Raw genomic sequence first — 24371 nt, forward strand, 5'->3', positions numbered from 1 at the left:
TACAGCGATATATAAGCCCTGAGGAATTTGTGTTCTGCCACGCTACTTACTACAAACACATAAATGCAATTGAATGTTACAGATGGATTACCTGATGAGGGCGGCCCCCTCTGTTTAAAAGGAGAAACCAACTGCTGCGTCGTAAGATATTTTTCAGGAACCGGTCTTCGAGGGCAAGTTCCAGAGGAAATAGAGAGCGGGTTAGCCTCCAAAGAGATTCTCAACTTCTGAGCTAGACAAAGGCTGCCGAATCAGCAACTCAAAAAGAATGCTGGCATTAGGCCCTAAGGATATCTATGCGTAGTGTAAGGAACTCATGGCGGCAACAGTAAAGACAGATACAAGTGATCACAGTTCAAGGGTGTTTATTGAACAATGAATGCAGGGTGAAAAAATGCCTAAACTAAATCTAAATCTAAGATGGGAGCAAGCGTCGACCATCCAAAAATTAAATAAGGCAGTCCTTGTGGCATTGAGTCAAAATAAAAGGGCTTATACTAAGAAAAACCTATTGCCAATTCCTTAAAACTAATTACAAAAAGGAAGTGGGATAAGGGTTCAATAAAGAAAAAAGTGTTCACAAATAAGTCAGGCTGTGACTGCCTCAATGTCTCCCTTCCCCACGTTTTTAGCAGGGGACAAGGTGGGACTTTGGAGCACAGCACACGCTCAAGCTTTATCAGCACGATCCAACAGTTCCGTTCCAGCTATTAGGTTCTTCGATAGTAAACTCTCTTAACATTAAAAAGTATCTTGCCTTCGAGGGCCTGATGCATTCCACAAGTAACAAATGCAAAGTTCTGCTTCACATATATTTTGGGTGAGAACTTCACCCCTGGGTACCCCTCTTCAGGGCGCAACACCTCAGCAATTGTATTCAACAAATTCACAGGACAGTTCCCTTCTCAGAGAATTTTGGGTGATAGTTTACCACCCCTGGATCTCCCTCGGCCAGGCTCAGATCCCAAATTACATGGGGTGGGGGGAGATGGACTTCCCTTTCCCTGGTCTAGCAATACTTCTTGTTTCACAAATCTTCATGTCTTTTTCAACAGGCTTTCAAGCTTTTCCTCGCGTTGTCGGTTTCCCTCTACCGGGTTCACTTTCAACGACTTTTCCAATATACAGTTCATGTATTAACTTTTCACCATGCAGGATTCACTTCCCTTAGCTTTTGCAATCATCTGCCGGTCAAAGACTTTTGACGGTACAGAGGATTTTACAAGACACCTTTATGACCACTTTGACCTCTTTTCGCCTCTTTCCAAGGGCTTCTGGTTACAGTAGTCTCTCTATTGCCCAGAGTTTCCTGCCTGACCACCCACGTGGTGCCGCCCTCCTCTGTATCTGGTTTTCCCATCTTTCTTCAATCGTATCTTTACAATTTCAAAGTTCAAATTAGACATTGTCTACTTTTTGTTCAAGACAGTTCGGTTTCTTATCGATTCTCCCTTCGACACACCGGCTGTGAAGAACCGCTTGCCTTTCTTTATCCTTGCAGTCAAGGTTGGCACCACTGAGACCGACGTCCCTCCCCGGATTGGTTATCAACGGAGGAGGGTCTCGCGTACCGTAGACATCTGCTGCAACACATGCTGGCCTTTGTTCGCAGTCTAATGTTTCCGTTTGCTGCGGTTTCACAAGCCTGGCTTAAAAAGGGCAAGGTCACTGTTAGGGAGAATTCTCTGTTTAGGCTGAATTTCCTAACCTAGTGAGTCCCCCAGCAGCTTTGCTGGATTTTTGGGGTTTATTTTTTCTCCTGCCAAGAGTGAGACTCTTTTACCCTCACTCTTGGGCATGATTTGAGTGTGTTTCTTTGACTCTAGATGTGTTTAATGGGCTATGGGGTCTTTTACTCCATGGGGCTTCATGTGTTTTTGTGATGTGTGTTACACAGCACCCTCAGTGCAGTAACACAGGGGTGTCATAGTGACCCCCACTATAGACTCCATGCCCTGGGACTGACTACTGTCTCCCAGGGCATGTAAAGTCACCATTGGCTTTACTAGTCCCAAATTATTAACAGAAACCAGTAAAAACCATCATATTGTGGACGTACTGGTCGGGGCAATTCGATTGCCCCGGGGTCTGTTAGTCGAGGGGGCACGTCTCCATCCCCCCTAATCGAGTTTTGGCTGGTGGCAGTGGAAACTACTTTTTATATTCGACCGCGAATATTTTCCTATTTTCCCATTGTTCGAGGTTACCAACTTTAATTATTTAATTCCTATAGCCTCGAACATACCGGCGGTTTATTTATTTAATATTAATTCTCCGGTTGGTATTTTTTGCCAGAACTCAGTTCTAAAATGGCGTTTGTGTTCGCTTCTGTGACTCCAACCCAAGTTGAGCCCTTTGTTCCACTTTTTGGCGGGCTTCTCCACAGAAGCCTCCAAAAGTGGTGCCACTCTGTCTGGGTCCCACAGGGGGTGTGGGAGGGGGTTTAGGCACCCTGGACTGAGTTACCTTGGTAACTTAAGTCGCACTCTTGCGTGATTGGCCCAAGTGGTGAGCCGGCCGGCTCACCACGTAGCATGTTTGATTGACAGCTAGGCTGAGTGAATGGGGGTATGTTGCATAAAAGCAGGGCTTTGGGGACTGGAACTTCAGAAGTCGCCACAGGACCTAAGAATCCGATGAGGGAGAAGCTGAGCCGACCTGCTACGACGACACCACCGGTGGAGCCCTGCTGAACCGTCTCACCACTTTTCCCAACAACAGAGGAGATCTCCAGCCCGGAGAGTCTTCTTCCATTCGACTGGTGGGGATAACCAGTCCGCTTCCTTTTTCGCTTCCTGGAACATCTCGTGGCCGCCTTGCCTGTGCCAAGCACCCCGGCAACTGGGATACCACGTTTTACCACTACCGCAAATCGAAGGGTAGTACCTTTAACCGGAAAACTCAGCGGCTGTTTTCTTCCCTGGCAGTGCAACGACCTTCATCTTTCCTCCACGTCGAGATCTTCTCTTCCTCTGGACGACGCCGCGACTTGCACTCGCTGCCAGGAACAACTGCCCCCGCTGGAGGATCCTTTCCACATAAGGTACCGTGTTCCACCTGGCTTCCCTTGCAACCGACTGTACGGGGTAGATTTAGCCCCCGGCTTTCGAACCTGGGTTAGCCTGGGACACCCTGGCTAAACTTTTCTGAGCCTAACTAAAACCTTTCTGAACTCCCTGCAAGACTTTTTAAGCCTGGTGTCATTGTGTGATCTTGAGTGCATTTGTGCTCTGCTCTCTCCCAGAGTGGGCCCGGCCTATGGACTTTGGCTCACAAGTAACTTTTGACTTTCCTTCCTTGCTTAAGAGTTCCTAAGTATTAGTGTGGTGTATTTTTCTACATTATGCCTTTTTCCCTCCCTTTTTCGTTAACATATTGGAGTGCCATCGATAGTTAAGCGCTCACCTCTGTCTGGAAATAAGTGGTGTTAACTAAGACTTGTCTGATAAGGAATAAGGGATGTATATATAATAATAGTAACTGGGTTGAGAGTGATTTACAATAATAGTGCTGGAGTGTTTCAATCAGTGTGTTTTTAAATAAATAATTATATACCTTGATACCAAAGCTCTGGTCAGTGTTTTCTTGTGCTATTGTGTCTGAGTGCCTATGGTGTATACTTTGCATACTGCCTAACTCTTCTTGAGGGAAGTCTGACTGCTCAGCCACAGCTACCAGGTAAATCTGGGTGGTACAGACTGCTACCAAGTGGGTTTACTGCTAACACCTGTAGTCCTAAATCTTTTGCAGTGTTCCCAAGGGGAACTGCACAGGTTTCTGCCTAACAGTCACTTCTTTTTTTATTTATTTTTTATTTGAAAAACTACAGTTTGAAATTGTGTTACAAACTTTTGTTTCTCAACAGCCGAATTAACTTTCGAGCCAACACCAACAGATCAAATCAGAATCAAACACATCAAAACAATCTAAAAAGAAGAAAGAACAGAGGCGAAACAAAGAAGGAAGGAAAATTTGACATTAAATATCTGTTTTCAAAATCATATCAAAATAGTTCACAGTTGCACAAACAAGTTGTGTGCTGTGACCAGAGATGATCCTAGCCCACCACGTCTCCATGTCATCATCCAGAGGTGCAAATTGACCCAGATGCAGCGATCGCTGGATAGTTGTTCGCTGACATTCAACTAGTAGATGTTTAGTGGTTTCTATCGAAGATACACAAAAACGACACAGATTGTCTTTTAAGGATGGCTCCCTTCTTTGCCATAGGACTTCCTTGGTTTTTAGGATGTTGGCTCGAAACCGTAAGAATTGAGCTCTATGATAGCGGGATGGGCAATGTAAAAGGTAGCGAGCTGGTTCGTTAAGTTTCCTAGAGTCATGATCCATCACTTTTGTTGACTTCAGCTTTTTTCTTTCGTCATTATTGATGCTCCATGCCCAATAATCAAATTTCTTTTTTGCATGTTGTGGCCGAAATAGTAGGAGTTCTTCATTGCTGATGTTTGCTGCAGATAGATACACCACTAATTTGCAAAACCAAGTGTTAAGAAGATCGGACTTTTTTGGCATCTGGTTGAAAGCAAAAAATTTGTATGCGGGTGCCGGCGCCTCCAAGGACATTTTACGCAGCGTTGCTAATGAGTTCCATACCATTTTCATGTGTAGGGAATTAATGGCTAGTTCATATCTCACAATAGCAATAGGAGTGGACTGTGGGAGCTTCAAAACCCTCTGCCAAAAGTGACCTTCTAAAACCTGCCAGGTTTGCTCACTTATATTCCAACCTGCAATGGCCCCGAAGATCATTACTGGCACCACTTTTTGCTGATAGAATTTAATGACAGGTTCCAGAGAAAATTTACCGTAGTTCCTGTTAATTTTTACAGCTTGCAGTGTTAATTTCTTCATCTTAGAAGTTAGTTCTGTCACCCATTGCTGTTCTCTGATGGAATTATTGAATTGTATACCCAAGTATCTTATTGAGTCAACAGATGAAATAATAGTTTTCCACCTAAAGGATTTATCCTTTTTTCCTTTGACATTTCCAATTAAAAGAATATTTGTTTTTGTGGTGTTTATGGTTAGTTCATTTAGATCCATATATTTTTGCAGACCTGTTAGTAGCCTCTGCAGCCAAATTTGCGTTCAGTCCATCAGTACCAAATCGTCCGCATATACGATACATTTGATTGCGGTTTGGTTTATTTTGGGGGAGAAGCATGGAATTTGCATGAGAAAGGTTGGTAAGTATGCTTAAATAGCTCTGCGGCTAAGGAGCAACCTTGCTTGACACCTTTTTGGGTCATGATGGAGTTGGTAAGCAACCCGTTGTTATTCAACCTCACTTTGATTGAGGTATGGGCATGTAACGCCATTATTGGTTCCAAGATAGATGCAGGACAGCATCACTTCCGTAGTTTTGCCCACAACAGGTTGCGATTTACACCATCAAAAGCTTGTTTCAAATCGATGAAGGCAAGATGTAATTTGCCATTTGATTTCATGGTTTCCAATTTTAAGATTGTTAGGATGAGTAAGTTAACATCAACCCCAACACCTTTTGTGAACCCAGTTTGCCATATGTCATTTATTAGCAAGTTTTCTGCCCATTTGGCAAGTTTGATGTGCAGGTTTGAGCCAAATATTTTTCCGATCGTATCTAGCGGGGCAATTGGGCGATAGTTGTTTGGGTCGTCCCAACTGCCCCGCTTATGAATCTGAACGATAATCGCAATCCTCCAGGAGTCAGGCAGTTTTTTAGCCAATCTGATTTTAGTGAAGAGATTTCCAATAAAAGCTGCCCACTCTTTTGGATATCGTTTTAGGTCGATATTTGAAATCAAATCTGGCCCAGCAGCGCGTGTGTTCTTTAGCGCCTTGATAGCAATAATAAGGTTGTTGTGTTCCATTAGCACGTCCCATTGTTTATCCACAGAGCTAGGCGTTGTCACATCGTTACCATCTGAGTTTTGGAAGACCAAAGAGAAATGCGATTCCCATATGTCGCCTGAGATGGTGTTTATTACATATGGGATGCTTTTGGAAAAGTCCATATTCAGTATCTTCCAAATATCACGAGTGTTCTTTGTCATGATTAGGCGTAACGTGTTCCGCACGATCTTGCTCTATTATTTTTGCCTGCGACCTTGCCCAATTTCTATACCGCGTACGTCTAGCTTTTATTGATTGTTGAGCCTCGGATTTTGGTAAGCGTTTCTTTAATCGCCTTAAATCTTTCCGCATTGCCTTTTTCTCATCGTGCAGCACCTTACAATAAATATGTTGGTGAGACCGACCTTGATTTTGAGACCCAACTCCAGGCATTTTGAAGGCAGTCAGCAGGGCAGTATATTCTGCCCCATGATTAGCTGGAATGTTCATAAGCTTTGTGCTGAGCCCTTGGATCTGGTTGCCGCTTAATCGTAGACGATTTCCACCTGAATTTACTTCCAAAGTGATGTTACTTGAGCAATCTGGCAAAGGCATTTCCATCACCATGCAGAGTTGTAACAGGCAGTGGTCACTATATTTCATTCGTTTTATTTCTAATTCAACAATCATGGTTGCAAGATTACTTGAAATCCATATGTAATCGAGAATGCTGTTTGTGGATTCACGATGCCACGTTGGCTTAGCAGGGATATCTCCTTTAGTTGTTCCATTTAGCATGTATATATCACGAATCGACATGGCAGTCTGCCAACAGCTCTCTCTATCGTCAATCAAGGCGAGAGGGACCAACTGATAATTCCCCGACGAATGTTCAAACCTGAACCAGTTGCAATTCAAGTCCCCGCAGCAAATCACTGATATGTTGGTGTAGGTCAGCATTGCGACGTTGATTAATTCAGCAATTGCGGGTATAAAGATGTCTGACCTGATCTTTGTCGGGTTCCAGTAAGTGTTTATAATCAGAAGGTATTTTCTCGCGTAAGCTTTTTTGTCCGTTGTTTGCATGATTGTACCTTGTACATATGGATTGGGATTTTTAGACTCAAGCACGGCCCATGATCTTGATATCCTCACCATGGTTATAAGGCCAGAGCTTGGACGGCCCTTCGCATTTTTTACTGCTGGATTTAAAATTACAGTAAATCCATCGCAGATGGGAGGTGAGCAGAGCCAAGTTTCTTGCAAACATATAATGAAGACATTTGCTAGCGATGTTTCAAAATCATTAAATAAGTGCTTGTATCTACATGTGTTCCAGGAAATTAAAAGGATTGAATTGCCAGAATTATTCAGTCATGGCTAATGTTGGTTTCTAAGCCCATTATCTTTGGTATTTTTTACAGTAGTTTTTCTTTGCGGGACTTGATGTGATCTTGAGGACAGTGTGTCACACATTGATTGTCTTAGAGCAGCCGCATCAACTGGTTTCATTGGTTTCTTAGATCCATCTTTGGAGCATTCAGGTCGATTTGAAACTTCACAATCTGGTTCAACCAGTATTTCGAAACCAAAGAACAAAAGTTCATCACTTGCATTTAAAAGGGTGCTGCGTACCGTAGCTGAGTTGATATGTAACAAGACCTGGTCTGAACATTTTTCAGTAGCATACTCCACGATTCGTATATCGTCAGAGACGATAGTTTGCAGCGAAGGTACGCACTTGAATAGTTTCAAAATGTTCGTTCGGTTTAAATTTACTTCGGCTTCGTCGCTTTGGATGTTTTGTAGCCGCAACTTGCGGCAGCCGCTTTGCTCTCTGCGGTTAGTCAACTCATGCACTCGACTTTTAAAGTGATTACGTAGGTTGCTTTGATTTGAAGTAAATTTAGGATTCAACTGTGACACCACTGCTTGTGCCTGCAAAGATTTTTCTGAGCCTCTCGAACCTCTTTGCCTATGCGCCATCGTTGGTTTTGTTTGTTTTGCCGCGTCCTTATTTGGACTCGCATCAGAGGACTGAGAGGGGGCAGCACGAGAGCAGGACAAAATGTCTGCTACATCGTGCTCATCTTGCAATGAATAGGTGGACAGATCACAAAGATTTGTTGATGTAGAGGCAATTTTTAGGTTACTAGACTCCGACTCAGAAATTATTCTTCTGCGTTTCAGGGCAGGTTTGAGTTTGGCCTTAGTTGGAGGAGGGCAAGCCACTCTTTGCAATTCAGCGTCTGTCTTTGACTTTTTGTTGTTTTCTTTCCGTTTGAATAGGCTCTGTCTTGGTGGCGTTGAAAGATTCCTTATAAACGCTTTAGTCTTTGAAGTGCCAGCTGGTTTAGAGCTTTTTGAAAGATTTTTTGATGATCCACAACCTTGTTTCCCGATTGATTTAGTAGCAATCAGTGATGGCTCAGTTGACATAGCTTTGGCAGGGCCAGTAAAAATGCCAAAAGACGAAAACTGGCCATCTGGGGCTACAGGTTTTGTTTGACGTTTGTCCAAGAAATTCTCAGTGCTGACGCCTATTATAGATATTGCTTTCGATTGAACTACAAGAGGTCCTGCACAAGATTCATCAGCGATAAGAGAAACTGCATTAGGAACACTAGGCAAAGACTTCGCTCCTTCAATCGGAATTTCGTTGTTAGTATTTTTTTTGTTTGGATTTTTTTGTCTCATTTTATCATTAGAATTTGGGGAATTTCTCACAATTGTTAAATTAGGATTATGAGATGTAAAGCTCCCAACTGGACACGTGTTAGTGCTGTTATGACAGGGAGCGACCTTCTCACATAACATGCGGCATTGGCAGTGTCGTGATTGTTTCATCAAGTCAAGTACGTCATCGACAAGTTTCTCTTGTTTTTGGCTATTTCGACGGGCTAGGTCATGGTGCCGTTGTTGCCATTCAATTGTTTGTTCCACTTCTCCCTGGATCATATTTTTGAGTTACACGTTTGATGTTTCCACCCGACACATTTTTTGGGTTAGATTCGCTAAAAGCGCACCTTGGTCTTGTATCTTTTCACATAGAGCTTCATACAATTTGACAAAAGGAATCATCGCCAAAGAGGAAGCGGCTAAGACATTGTTGTGAATTTGCATCGCGGCAGCCGCAGAGATACTGGCTTTCGCCGGTGTTTGCCCGCTTTTATCTCCCCCACTTGGCGAGAGACTTGATAAGTCATTCGATTGAGCATATGTTTCATTCATCAAGTGGCCTTTCCTTGTCGTTTCAAGGCCAGTAGTTGTTTTGTTCCTTTTGTTTTGCACTGTCAGAGTGCTTGTAATGAGTTTAGTGTGCTCAGATATTAAGGATGAGGTCCGCGTTTCAGGTTTTCGTGTATTCGTAATCACAGAGTTTTCATTACTTGTCTTAGAGCCAGAGGGCATTGTTAGTCCCAGTGATGATTGACCAAGCTGTTGGGTGATATCATCACGCTGTTTGTCCAAGGTGGATGTTGTGGCCAGACCATGTCGGCAATCAAGCTCAGGCCGGTTATTAGCCGTACTCAATATCGGGTTCTTCACATGTTGCAATCGTGAATTTGGAGTCAGCAACGATGATTCACACGGAATAACCACAGACTTATGACAAGTAATTTGCTCTGGAAGGTCAGGAGATAGGAATGAAGATGACTTTGCGATTTTATTTGCATCGATCTCAGTGTGCTTTCGATTTGCTGATGCATGAAAGCGTAGCATCTTGTCTTCAAAAGGTGCCATTGCGGAATGCGTTGCATGACATTGAATCTGATGAAGGTTTGTTGATGATATGGCATCTGGTAGCTTATGAATAGAGGCTTGAGCATTGCCTGACAGACAGACAGACCGTCGCCTTGAGTATAACAGCTTCACATATTTTGTCGTCATGCTGAGCGGTGGCTCTTACAGATCCATTAGGTTTGGTCACAGGAGGACAGGTATCACTGTCCTTGGCCGATGCCCGTCCCGGCTCGCTGTGCACATGTCAGCTCAGGATTATCTGGACATTTTTGGAAAATGTTGGTTTCTAGACTTGATAAGGGAATTTCAGCATGCTCATTTGATGCAGAGACAACATGAGACGCTGCCATCAAGTCGGCATCCGTAATTTCAAATGGAGAAAAGAACGTTTCCGGAGAGATGGGGCTCGATGTAACTTTGTGGGGTGCACAGATCGATTGTGAATGTGATAATGGCGTTAAGTTGGACAAAGATAACAACCTCAGTAGTGGTGGCAAAGGTGCAGACTCCTGGGCGGGCTCCTGTTGCAGGTCAAGTGCGGAGAGACCATTGCAATCATATATGGGGGACACCACAACGTTATTGAGTGGTTCAATGTTCACAGGGGTTGTGTCTGATGAGCCAGTTTGGTCAGGGTGCAGAGTTGAACTTAATAGAACAACCTCTGCCCCCGCAGACAATGGAATCCCCACCTGCACTCAACATAGGCGCTGTGAGCGTAACTAGCACGTTGGATAGGCCACTGCTAGTTCTGACAGGTGATTTCCTTGAGAGCTCACTTGGAGTAGCCGGAGTCGTCAAGGTAACAGTTTTTTTGCTTACCTTGCCGTTAAGTATTGCACCTTTTGTAAGGCGGTCCAAGGATTCAGCATGCGACGCTGCTGAAGTGTTTTATGGCGAGTCTGCGGTCCAGTTTTCTTGCTCGTAGGGTCCGTCATGGTGCGGAATGGGGCAGACTGGGAAACTCGCCGCCGAACTCCGCGCCGCGCTCCGCGCTGACACAGTCTTTAAATAGTAAACACAAAGGTAGGGCTCTGGCAGCAAAGACACGTCGTGCAGCTCCTCCAAGGAAAAACAAAAGCAGACTGGGGCAGACTGGGAAACTCGCCGCCGAACTCCGCGCCGCGCTCCGCGCTGACACAGTGTTTGAATAGTAAACACAAAGGTAGGGCTCTGGCAGCAAAGACACGTCGTGCAGCTCCTCCAAGGAAAAACAAAAGCAGACTGGGGCTGACTGGGAAACTCGCCGAAACAGTCACTTCTCTCCTTGTCACCCCCTCGGTCTGCACTGTCTTTCTCCTCCTCTTGAACAGCCGTGCTGAGTCGGCTCTCACGTCATGTGGTCTGTCTTGCTCATCCTGTGCTCTTGTGCTCCATCTTTTATCCAAGTTGGGAAGGGAAAGGGCCGTCAGGTGTGTGTGTAATTATGGTCTATTGCCTGACCCTGGTATTGGGACACGTCAGGTAAACGGACCTGGTGTTAGTCGGTTGTCTTTCATGTTGTGCGAAAGTGTTTCTTTGGAAAAAGGGCAGGGCAGTATTTCGGAATGTCCTACCTGGTAGGATGGGGAAAAGGTGTTGAAAGAAGAGGGATACTGTGTCTCGTCTGTCGGTGTCCCACTCCCACTCCCCAAGGATCCCCCATTCAGGTGATCCTCCCCCACTGGTCCACCCCCAGAAACTGGATCCAATAGTGATGGCCGTATCCTTGCCACCTGGATGACAGATCCCTGGGGACTAGCTAGGGAGGCACCGTCAGGTTTCTAACAGTAGGCACTGGTTTTCGGCCATCTAGACACACCCTATTGTGGTGAACAGGCGCACCAACCCTCCGAGAGCCGCTCCTGATTTTGGCGTCTGTCAGTAATTGGTGGCAGGTTAGATAACCTGTGTGAACAAAGGTTTTGCTCTTGCAAAGCTCTTGATGTCGAGGATGGTCTCAGAGGCTGCTATAAGAGGTAGCCAGAGAAATCTTTTGAGCAGAGCCATCCATGAAGCTACTTTAAAAAAAGTTAGCCATACAAAGAACAAAGGGGCCAAACGTGATCAAGCCAAGTTAGTTACGACAGATTGTGCGAGAGACTGTGCAAAACAATATGCTCACAGGTTAAGCAGTAATTTGCCTTCTTATTTAGGAGGCATCTGGAAGCCTGGAGAGAGAAAACATGACTAAACAGGTTTTCATAACACGGACAGGGCTTAGCCTATAGAGTGACCCTGCCCTCTCAAAGAGGAGAAAAGGACTGGCATTTGGTATCAAAGGTGTGGAGGAGGAGGTGCCTGGTGTACAGTGAGGGCTCTGGTGCTGTCCCGTTTCCAGAAACAACCTCCAACACAAATGTAGGAAAGAAGGGGGGTTTTAGGAGTAATTGTTCGACACTAACGTGCCAAATGGAGTATTTTCTAGACTCACCCATACTCGTGTAACAATTATAACAAGGATAGCGCTCACATTTTTACCAAGATATGAGCAGTACAAATGTACTGTAACCATATTTTTACTTAAATGCCCTGCACCAATTCAATGAGCTTCATGAGGACTTTAAGCATATTAGTAATTACACTAAATATCTGACCGCTGGAAGAGCTTTGTAGACACACACGCACGCACGCGCACACACACACACACACACACACACACACACACACACGATAATCAATATGTCTGTGAAATGAAAGTTGCACAAGTGAAAAAGAAAAAAGAACAACATTTAACATATCCATCCATGCTGAATTTTGAAAAAACCATACACATTTTCAAAGGACACAATGAATGCGTCCATAATAGTAAACAATAATGAATTTCATCAATTTTTACCTGCAATATAACAAGAGCATTTTCAATTGAAAGGTCATCTGAAGGTAGACCTTCACTCTTCCAAATTAACTGTTCGCTCTCAGTTGATAGAAACCTTCTCAAATCAAATGCTGTTGGAATAAAAGTATAAATAGTCTTACCATCAGTTCAGAATGTTTTGTGGTAACATTACTATAATTTACTTACCTACCATTGCAGTTAAGATAAAACAAATATACCATCCACAATATTCATGACAGAACTTCAAGACCTGGATTTTTAGATTGTGCACTATGGGTAGAGAACAAAATACTTACCTTCTGTAATGTAATGTTCTTGATGATGAATAGGTCCTTCCTCCCACAGATTTCTTATTTTTGAAACACCCTCCAGGCACCATTAATCCTGAAACAGATCCTGAGGAGTTAACTGTACATTCTTTAGGAAGAATGCTTGGGGAGATGGAGGAAGGGCTCAAGGCATCGAATATGGAGACTTTGGCATTTAGAAAGAGGTGTGCGGCTCCCTGTGTGATCGATTCTGGAGTGACACGGAATTTGATGGATCAGGGTCTCCAAAGGATATTGGGAGTCCCAGTTGGGCAAAATACAGTGCTGGAGCAGATTAGGGCCGTAATGGCACTCAACTGTCGTCAGGTCCAATTATCCATGAGACTCTTCTGCTGGGATTGGAGATTTCAAGAGGGCATTGGGAGCAAATCTTCTAACAAATAGATGTGCCACTGTTAAAATTAAATTGATTTTGGCAATGCCCTGGTTGGCATTACACAATTGTTCAAATGACTGGGGGCGAAGGACGGTGGGGTTCAAGTCAGAGTTTTGTTGGTTAAGTTGCCAACCGATTAATCAAAAAGCAACCCCTACGCAACTGTTGCGGAAGTTGTTTGGTGCACTCAGAGATGTTGATCACATGGGCACTTTCTTCTTGGCCAGACCATAGCATTCTGAAATTCATAGAACAAACTCACAGAAATAATGAATTGGGTCACCTTGGCACTCAATGTTTTTGTTGTGTAAATTTAGGTATATCATATAAAAAAGAAATATTGTGAAGATAGCTGGTGCACTATCCCTGGATGTTCCAGTACACATCCTTAAGAACAATGGATAATACAGTGAAAATAACAAATTACTTACCTTTGGTAATGTTCTTTCTAATGGATGTCTGTCGTATGGATTCCTCATCTCAGATACATTTCTTTTCCTTTAGCAGCTCTTGGAAACTTTTTGACATCAGGGGGCGCTATGCAGTATTAGTACCCGGCAACAGGGGGGGCTCTCAGCCAATTAGGAGGCTCAGAGATGGTAAACCCCCCGCTTAAAGCCTCCTCACAGCTGGAGGCTGCCATCTTCCCCCACCGGGGAAACAGGTAAGTGATCCTCCTCTACCCTCCCCCATCCACAGAATTCCCATCCCAACCCCAAACCCCCACTTACCTTCTTCTCTGTCCATTTCGGGAGCAGACACGCTGGGAACACTTCTGTCCCCAGCGTTTCTGCTCCCGATCTGCGATATGCCGTCATGGAAAGGAAGAAGGGACTGTGTGTATTCCCTTCTCCCTTTCCATGGTGGGCATTTTGTTTGTTTACTTTTTTTATTGTTTTCAATGGCCGCCATGGAAAGGGAAAACAGACTTTGTTTTCTCTTCCCCGGCGGGCATTTTATATTTTTAAAAAATTATGTTCTGAAATGCATTTAGTACTCTAGTCTTCCGGGCTGGGATACTAATAGCAATAAGCCCCTCGCAGGGGGGCATTACCACTTCAGATAATGCCCCGGGGCCTTTAAGGCCCTTGCATGTAACTATGGGCCCCGGGTCATTACCTGAAGTGGTAATGCCCCCCCTCTGCTCCGGGCTTATTGCTTAATTAGTACCCGGCGGGGGTGGGGAGTGGCAGCCTCTCAGCAATGAGGAGGCTCGGAATGGGGGGAATTACCAGTGGTAATCCCCCCGTTCCAAGCCGCCTCAGGGCTGAAAGCCTCCATCTTCCCTCACAGGGACAAGGTAGGTCCCCCTCTCCGCTCCCCCATCCTCAGAATTCCCTCCCTGCCGGGGCCGCTCCCTACCCCTACATACCTTCTTTTCTGTCCATTTCAGGGGCGGACGCGCCGGGAACACTTCTGTCCCCAGTCCGTCCGCTTCCCATCTGCGATAGGCCGCCCTGGAAAGGAAGAAGAGACTACATGTAGGTCCCTTTCTCTCCTTTACATGGCGCCCATTTTTTTGTTTGTTTACTTTTTTATTGTTTTCAATGACTGCCATGGAAAGGGAAACTGCCTTTGTTTTTCCTTGCTCAGCCGCCATTTTTTTTACTTATTTTATTTTCTGTTTCGAAATGCCGGAGCGTTTTAGAACAGAAAAAAAAAAGCTTTTAGTTCTTCACTCGGGCCTGTAACTATGGGCCCCAGAGCATTACCTGGAGTGGTAATGCCCCCCACCCCCATGCTCGGGGCTTACTGCTTAATTGGTGTTGAGGTCCCTCAGTGCTCTTCATTGTTAAGGCCGAACGCGATGTCGGCATTAGTACAAGTAGCCTGCACCATGCTCCATGACCTCAGTTAAATTGCTTTATCACTGTTCTCAGTTACGTTAGAGAATGTTGTACCAAACCATGTTTTGTTAGAAAGACAAAGGAGAGAAAGATGGAGCCATAGCTCTTTATATGAGGGGCTGAATGCGAGGGTGATAAGGAATGGGAGGGCGATAAGGAATCAGTGGGAGGAACATCATCAGAAAGAAGCTAAGTATTTTGGTCTTCTAATGGACTGTGTCTTCCCAAGGATTCCTCTCCCATGACAGACACCCACAGCAGTGCTCATTTTGAAAGAGGAGGGAGGATATTTCTCCCATAGATATTAATCCAAAATAATTTGTAAAACTGCTCTTCCAAAGCGGTTTTTCTGATGCAACAGCGTCCAGATAGTAGTGATTTGAGAAAGTACATAGCCAATAACATGTTGCTGCCTGACAAATTTCTAAAGCCAGTACTACTCTTTGGAGTGCCGAAGTCGCAACTACTCCTCTAGTGGAATGTGCTCTGAATCCTTCAGGGATCTCTTTTCCTGCCATTGCCAAAATGCCCAAAACGATCCACCTTGATGGTGTTTGTCTTGTGCAACCGATGTAGAGATGGTCCTCTGATCTGAAAGTATTTGTTCTGGTTATGTTGTATGTCTCTATTAGGATCCAACCTATGCAACCTCTCTTAGGAAAGATGAGAGAGTGGGCCAAAAGCTGGCAAGTAGATTTTTTGAATAAGATGAAGGAATAAGTTACTTACCTGTAACTCCCATTCTCCAGCATAGGTCTGGCATGGATTCACATGCACACGAATATTTACTGTCGTCAGGCTGGGAATCCTCAGTAAAAAAGAAAAACAGTTTTGCTTTAGACTGAAAATTGCATTTCTCCAAACCATTCACTGTCCTTTGGGTCATACTGCCCCCATCCAATGACAGCTGTCTCCCTAAGCTACACCACTGGTGGCCATCTTCAGATCTGGTAAGCACGTAAAGTGGCAGTATGAAGCAAGAAGGAGGGTTTGCATGTGAATATGATATGATATAAATCATTTATAACGCGCCTGTACGCAAGTGTTTTCTAGGCGTGACAAAACAAGGACGGGAAGACAGAAGGAGGACAAAACAGTGATCTTACTAGGCCTTGTGTCAATCAGATCGTTCAAGTGCAGGGGGGAGGTAGGGGGAGAAGTGCCTTGGGGTAAATGGGGGAGGGGAGAGTGAAAAAAAGCTTGTAAGTGCTGCCAGGGCGGTGGCTCATAAGTGCAGAGAGTCAGGGTACTGTAGGGTTGCAGATACAGTCCCTAAGTGGTTGGGAGGCCCAGAGGCAGTGCAAGGGCAACTGGTTATGCAGGAGCCTGGCACGTAAGTGAAGTGGGTGGCCAGGTAACCAGTATACGCAGCAGACAGGGACATCAGCAAGGGAGAGAGAAAGCAGAGCGAAAAGGTAGGCCTTGAGTTGCTTCCGGAACCTTTGGTGGTCCTGCTCAAGTTTGAGGGAGGCAGGAAGGCTGTTCCAGAGGTAGGCACCAGACGAGGACAGAGATCTACCCCCCACTCTCTGCCTGGAGAAGCGTCTGACCCTCAGAGAGTTGGAGGCGGATGAGCGGAGGGCTCGAGAAGGAAGATGCTTAGGGAGAGAAGGTTGGATGTAGTGTGGTCCCTGGCTGCAGAAAGCCTTGTGGACAATGCAGAGGGTCTTGAACTTGATGCTTGCAGCCACAGGGAGCCAGTCGAGGAGTATCAGGGCTGGAGAGACACAATCCCTGGGCTTGAGGCCAAGGACAAATCTTGCAGTCCTGTTCTGGATTAGTTGTAAAGGGGCGAAGAGTAGAGGCAGGCATATTTAGAAAGAGGACGTTGCAGTAGTCCAGCCTAGAGAGGACCAGGGCTCTGGAGACAGTGAGCTTCTGGGGGAAAGTGAGAAAAGGAAGAATACCTCTGAGGAGGTGCACCTGATAGTGTAACGTCTTAGAGACATCAGAGATGTGAGGAGAGAAGGAGAGGGTTTAGTCGAAGATGACACCAAGGTTCTTAGCCTCACAGGAAGGTGCAAGTAGAGGTCCAGGGTGGGTGGCCAGAGTGAGAGAGGGATGGCGGGAGCAGGTGTCCCAATGAGGAGGATCTCAGTTTTACTGGCATTAAGGCAGAGATCGTTGGTGGCACACCATTCCTGAATTGCGGACAGACACTCTGGTATGAGAGAAGGAGCAGAATAGGCTGAGGCGAGCCTGAAGGAGAGCTGGGTGTCATCCGCCTAACACAAAGTTAGAACAGAAGGTAGAAATGCGGTGGGCCAGAGGTGTCAGGTAATGGTTAAAGAACCAGGAGGAGAGGTTCGACCCCTGGGGAACACCACATGGAGAGAGAGAGAGAGGGATAGAAGAGAGGAAAGACCCAAGTTGGACCTGGCAGGGTCGATCTAAGAGAAAGGAGGTCAACAAGGCTAGGGCCTGACCAGAGATACCCAGGTTGTCATGGAGAGAATTGAGCAGGATGGCAAGGCTCAACAGAAGTACAACATTCACCCCTGGAACAGACTCACCTCCAACAAACAGGTTGCTTAGCACCGCTTGGCCGACCCGGGACTCCTCCCTGGAATCCGTGTCAACGCAGTAGAATCTAATGAAGGTGTGCATGGATCTCCACATAGCAGCCCTACAGATGTCGAGCAGGGGCACACCAGAGAGAAACGCTGTTGTCGCTGCAATGGCTCTTGTGGAATGGGCACTTGGCCGGCCTGGTAGGGGTCTGTTAGCCAGACAATGGCAGTGCATGATTCAGCAGGAGAGCCACCTGGAGATGGAAGGCTCCAACAACGCATTCCCATGATTCACAGGTCCAAAATTGACCAACAATTATTGTGAAGTCTTCAGGAAATCCTTTGTGCGGGGCACACAGGGTTCAGGAAGAAGACTAGCCACACCAAAGGCTTGTTGCAGTGGAATTCTGATGAACCTACGGCATAAAGGTGGGGTGGCTCTGTAGCACCACCTCGGCTGTTTGCAAGAGAGGGCCTGGATCTCACCGACACGCCTGGCCGCGGTGATCGCCACGACGAAAGCAGTCTTCCATGAGAGAGAATTCAGTGGAGCCAGAAGGGTGGCTTAACAGGCGACCTGGTGTAACGGGATATGGCAGCCAGCTGCACATTGATAGAGGCGTGAGCCAGTCCATCCTTGGCCAGAGAAAGCAGGTACAGAAGGACCTGCAGGGCTGTAACACGCTGGGGTGTAATCTGAACCCTGCACCATTTGAGAAGCGTTTCCATTTGTGTCCATAGAATGACAACATCGATAAAGCTCTGGCTTTGGCTAGGATCGTCCTACATTCCAGAGGTAGGGGATTATGTCCAAACTATAGGGCAGCAGGAGACAAGGATTTGAGGCTCAGCGATGCAGGATTATTGTGCAGAATCGCCCTGTCTTCTCTGTCGAGAAGATCGGGAAGTGGAAGCAGTCAGATGGACGGTGCCAATGGCAGACAGAGCAGGTCTGGCCACCAGAACGGTCGAAGCCACGCCAGAGTAATGAGTATCATCTTGCAGGGACACCGAGTGTGTTGATCACTTGTAGCAGGAGCGAGATCGGAGGGAGAGCGTACAGGAAGAGTCCCTCCCACAGGAACGAGAAAGCATCCCCCGGGCTCCTCGGCTGCGGGAACCTGCTGGCAAACCTCTGGCATTTGGAGTTGACCACCGTCAAGAAGAGGTCGATCTGGGGTTAACATCACTCGTGGAAGAGAAGAGACACTTGGACCCGGCAACATTTCAATTCATGGCAAGAACGCATCTTCCTGCTGAGCGAGTCTGCAATGGGGTTCTTGGTGCCAGCCAGGTGAAATGGGACGAGGAATATGTTCTGAAGAATGGCCCAGCGCTACATGGCCTGGGTTTGCCAGCAGAGCACCGGTGAGCGTGTCCGGCCCTGTTTCCGGATTTAGAACATGGTGGTGATGTTGTCTGAAGATTCCCACCACCTTCCCTTTCAGCAACAGTAGAAACGATTTGATGGCCCAGAAAACTGCCTGAAGCTCCAGGATGTTGATGTAAAGGTCCTTCTCCTCCGAAGAGGCCTCTGGTCTGCAATTGCCTGGTGTGGGCCCCCACCCCTCTAGGGAAGCATCTGTGGTGACCGCCTCCTGGTACGGTGGGACATGAAACGGGGCTCCTTGCGTGAGAGTTTCAAAGTTCAATCTTGAGTGTTCCTGCAGGAGTGATGCTGGCCCACCAGACCCCCAAAGTGTGCCCGCTCAACAATCTCTCAAAAGATATAATTACTAAGCTGGCAAACCCAAGGGGAAAGGGGAATGGAGAACAAAACAAAAGCAGATCTTCACTGGTTTTCTATGTAGATCTCTCGACTATTGGTTTACCATCTGGAACTGGATTACTGAATAGATGATTCTTCAGTGTCGCGTCTGTGAAAATCTAAACACAAATAATATACTATTAATATTACTCTACACTGAAATTAAACTACTGCTTCTTTTATATGTTTTCAATTAAAGAAATGTATATACCTGCAGCCTATGCTTGATAGCAGATAGGCTTTATTATTATAGCTAAGTATTCTTTCTGAATTTTTAAGTATATCTTCTCTGAATTCTTCTTTTTCTCAAACTTATAGTCACATGGATCTTAGTTTATTGTGAAGCATTAAATTGTCCAAAAATCATTCAAAAAATAATTTAGAATTTGTGAATCAAAAATGTTCTGGTTAGATTCTTTATGCAGCCGATTCACAATAAATAGTTAATTTATCTTTTCTTCTTTAGTAAGGTTCAATTAGCTGAAGAACAGGTGTTGATGGGATACACGCTGCTATTGCCATCCGGAAGTAGCGTACTCCTTCTACTTCTACTCAAATGAAGAAACGGGAGTCTTTGAATGAAGATGTGCTCTCAGTAAGAATGGAAGCGAAATCACGACGCCAACGGAACCGCGCAAACAGATTAGGAACCGCGCACCCTGACGAGGAACTGCACACTCCAATGAGGAACCGTGCTCCCAGATGAATCTGAATCCGCGCTACTGATACGGAAGCCGCGCTACAAAAAAATACTGAAGACTCGACGCCACAGAAACCTTCACTCTCGGTCACTCGGTAAATACTTCCACGAAACGACGCACAAGATAAATGTGAAAACGTCACAACCAGGAAGTAAAAGGTACACCCGATAGAACGCACGATACACGCCAACAGGTCCTTTACTCTGAAAACAGGCGCTGCACCATCCCCAGGATGGCCGTCACCTTCTCCTCCGAGGGGGTCGCCAGACAAACGACTGTGTTGAGACTGGCACCCAGAAACAGAACACTCTGCGATGGCTCCATGTAGGACTTTGGATAATTGATGGAAAATCGGAGATCTGTCAGAAGACAAATGGTCTCCGCCATATGCCGGTTCGTCAGTCAGTGTGAGCGGGAGTGGATGAGCCAATTGTCCAGATAAGGGTAGACGTGGATGCCCTTCAGACGAAGGTGCACCGCCACCGGAGCCAAGCACTTTGTGAACACCCTTGGGCCGGTTTCAGGGCTAACGGGAGAGCCTTGAACTGAAAGTGCGGTCCCTGGACCACGAACCACAGGAACTTCCAATGTTTTTAGTGGATAGGGACGTGAAAGTAAGCGTCTTCCAGATCCAGCATCGCCAGGAAGTCCTCTCCCTGTAGTTGGCCGAGAACGTGCTGCAACGTGACCATCCTGCCTGAGCTTCTGGGACTTTCAAGTACTTGTTGAGGCATCTTAAGTCTAGGATTGGCCTCAACCCTGCTGACTTCTCCGGCACCAGAAAGTATTAGGAATACACTCCGGAGCCCCGGAAGCACTGGGGGATGGGTTATATCGCCCCCTTTCTTAACATGGCTTGAACCTCCTGCAGCAGCTGTGCCATGTGAAGCTTTTGACGAGCCACAGGAGGAATTCCAGTATACCTGCATTGGAAATCCAAGGTGTCACTGACGGAGAATGTCCAGCCCCCTTTTGTCCGTGATGGTCTGCTACTTGCTGACAAAGTTTGCTAGTAGCCTTCCGCTGTGGTACGCAAGTGGGGGTCGGGTCCACAGCCAGTTCAGGCCTGCTTAGGTGTCTGTGTCCTGACCTGCAGGCAACAACAACGCTGCCCTCCACTACCGTAGGTCGGCGAGTTGGCTCTGTAGGCATGGAATGGGAGTGTTGATGATAGGGGGCGTTATACCCCTTGGAGGATCTGCCGGATTTCCCTCTCAAGGATCGAAAGGACGACTACCGTCACTGTTGCAATATTCCCAGCGAGCGTGCTGTCTCCGTGACCGTCTTCATTGTCTGCAGAGACTTGTCTACAGTCTTGCCAAAAAGGTTGCCCCTGTCAAAGGGCATGTCTACCACCTTGGGCTGGACACCCGCACTGAAGTTGGTGGCCTTCAGCCATCCTTGTCATTGAAGGGATACTCTGTTGCCCATATGGTGGAACCCAGTGTTTGCAATGTCCAAGGCCACTGTGATGGTGTGGACTGACGCCATCTCAACCTCCTGGAACAGGGCCAGGGCATCGACCTTCTTCGGTCCCAGCTTATAACACAGCTCCCTGATGCAGCGTGATAAGATGGCCAGGGCATTAGCCGCCTCAACGGTGGAGGCTATGGTATAAATGATGCATTGCTCATCGCATCCATTTTCTTCCCCTCCTGGTCAGGAATACAACGGATTCGCCGAGCGCTTCCTAGCGGCGGCAGAGAACACAGAGCCAGGAAAAGGCTGTGACCTCAAGCACATGGGTGGCGAACCCGGAACTCTGTACTTATTTTCCAGCTTATCCCACTTGGGAGGTGCAAGACTGTCCGTGCTGGAAGAGGAACCCCTCCTTCTTCGTCTACTTTGGCACCAAGTTAAAGTGGGTAGAGGCCCTCGACATCATGGAGTGAAAGGAGTCTACCTCATCCTATGGCGAAGCCCTGGCAGGCTCGTCAGCACCCAAATGCTCTCTGTTGCAGGCACATAATCCTCAGACTCATCAGTATGAGTCGAAGTGTCCGTATCCGTACCCATGTTAGTGTGCAGGGGCTCCTCCACCACAGGAGTCTAGGCCTGAAGCGAAGGCGGCGTGGGTGTTGGTTGATGCCTCAGGCCAGTCGGGTCCTTCGACTTGTGCTACGACCTTCGCGGGCTCCTCGGCGGCCTTGAGGGACTGCAGGCTGGAGATGGCACAGGTGTAGCAGGCAGTCTCAGATACCAGCGTGAGCAACGTCATAAGGATATCCAACTACAAGTCCCAGGGCTCCGTGTGAGGAGTAGGGGGAACAGTCGTCAACGGTTCCGGCCCAACGCTCCTTCTTGGGTTATATGGTGATCCGGGCTTAGCCCGTGAAGATCCCTCTATGGACACTGGGCCTCATTATGAGTTTGTCAGTCCGGAAAGAAGGGTGTCGGTAAGCTCTGCAGCCAAGGTAGGCAGGCTCCTCACGGATGCGCTGGCACCATTAATAACGGTGCCGGTGCTTCCGAGTCCCCACTCTATGGGAATGGGGACTTGTATTTTACCTGCCCCTGACTTCCCAGGCCGCCGGAGTTGTAATCACCCATTGGCACCGGGAAGTCAGGCACTCGTCAAATATTACGAGTCTGGTGGCAACGCGCCGGCAGTGTTACCAACGGACTTGTAATGAGGCCCACTGACTCACCGCCCCCCCCTCCCCATTGAGATCGAGTAGTAGTCCTCGGGGAAGCTGTCCTCGTTGCAGCTTGTGTAGATGTGCACCGACTCCCCAGCCGAGATGGGGGTTCAGAGGGCGATAGTCGCTCTGTGTCCTTCGCCAACTCCTTTGGAAGTGGGGTGATGATAGGAACCGCCCCCATCACTAGTGCACCAGCGGATGTCATTGGCATTGCAGTCGCAGCAGCCATAAACTGTGGTGATAGGGTCAATCGCAGGGTTGCCGCTGTTGTGACCGTAGAGATCACCTTCGTCGGTAGGCCCCCTTTTGACGAAGTCATGATGGTTGTCGACTGAGTCATCAAAGAGGAGGGAGCCGAAGCTTTCGTCGACTGGGCCGTGACCATAGACGAGGTTGTGGTCTTTGACGAAGTCGATGTCTTTAACGATGAAGCCGTCGTTGACAAAGTCGTTGTCTTGTGGGGAACAGAAGGAGCCACCTGAGGACCTGTCCTTCGCAGGCTTATCCAACGATGGCAGACAAAGTGTTGTGGAGGTTAAGGACTTCCTCTTGGGGGGAGCGCCCCTCATTGGCAGGCCCGCCGTGGATGTAGACGGCGATCGTCTACTTTCTAAACTGGGAGCCACGGCCGAGGCGAATCCAGTGGGATCCATAGCGTGGAGCTTGGCCTTCTTGTGGACCACTGTGGACTCAACATCCTCAAAGGACCTCGACCTCTTCTCCAAGTGAGTTCGCTCATGGGACAGGTTGGTCATGGATTAGGCCTGACCTTGCCCGGAGGCAGCGTCAGAGGCCTTCCCCAACTTGTGCCACACTGCCAAGCTACTTTATCAGTCCTTTTTCGTCTTCTTCGAAAATCGACGACAAATCTCACATCCGTCCTCATCGTGGTCCAGATGCATGCAATACAAACATTTGTGATGCCGATCTTCGACATACACATTTCTCAGTCCACATTTCGTGCATATCTTGAAGAGGCTCCTCTCCTCCTCAGACATGTTGGAAGGCGCGAAGTAGGCCCAAGCCTGGGCCTCTCCAAACTTCGAAGAGAAGATCTGCAATGAAAGTTGATCTTTGCCGACAACGGGTCCCCGCTGATGGTAGTCGACCTGCGGTCGAACGATGGAACAAAATCGGTCAAAAAACACTGGGCCTCATTACAAGCATGCTGGTCCGGAAACAATGCTGCCGGTAAGCTTACCGGCACAATTTTATCGTAACCGGCATACTACAGGTCTGCCTGCCTGAGCCGCCGTGGCCAGCAGACCCTGCGGACACAGCGGCTACGGTAGGCAGACCCTCACGGAAGCACCGGCACCGTTAGTAACGGTGCCGGTGCTTCCGTGTTCCTTATTCCCATATCCCATCAGATTCTATGGGAATGGGGAATTACTATTTACCAGCGCCTGATTTTCCGGACCACCGGGTTTGTATTACCCCAGTGTTACCGGAAATTCAGGTGCCGGTAAATATTTATGGGTCTGGCGGCAACCCGCCAGTAATGCTGGCACAGCTAACGCGTAATAACGCCCACTATATTTTAATCGCAAAAACTTGCACTATCAAAAAAGGCTGGAAGGCAAGAAGAGAGGACTCCCAACACTGAAACGTGTAGTAAAAATCTGAAGATGGCCACCAGGGGTGGAGCTTAGGGAGACGACTGTCATTGGATGGGGCAGTAAGCAAAACTGCTTTTCTTTTTACAGAGGATTCCCAGCCTGATGATGGGGAACATTCATGAGCATGCAAATCCATGCCAAATCCCATGCTGGAGAAGGGAAAGTGTTAGCGAGTAGGCGTG

General features: G+C 47.1%; 1 protein-coding gene across 3 annotated transcripts in view; it reads right to left on the reverse strand.

The window, feature by feature from the left end:
* Positions 1-24371, reverse strand: part of DYNC2H1 (dynein cytoplasmic 2 heavy chain 1) — a 3314293-nt gene that overhangs the window by 1013540 nt on the left and 2276382 nt on the right. For all 3 annotated transcript variants that reach the window (XM_069639013.1, XM_069639012.1, XM_069639011.1), the window contains exon 63: positions 12398-12507. In XM_069639013.1, coding sequence (XP_069495114.1) covers positions 12398-12507 — 110 coding nt within the window. The remainder of the gene's footprint in view (positions 1-12397; positions 12508-24371) is intronic.

This window comes from Ambystoma mexicanum, chromosome 7q (genome assembly GCF_040938575.1).
Source record: "Ambystoma mexicanum isolate Mex_15411 chromosome 7q, UKY_AmexF1_1, whole genome shotgun sequence".
NCBI classification, from domain to species: domain Eukaryota; kingdom Metazoa; phylum Chordata; class Amphibia; order Caudata; family Ambystomatidae; genus Ambystoma; species Ambystoma mexicanum.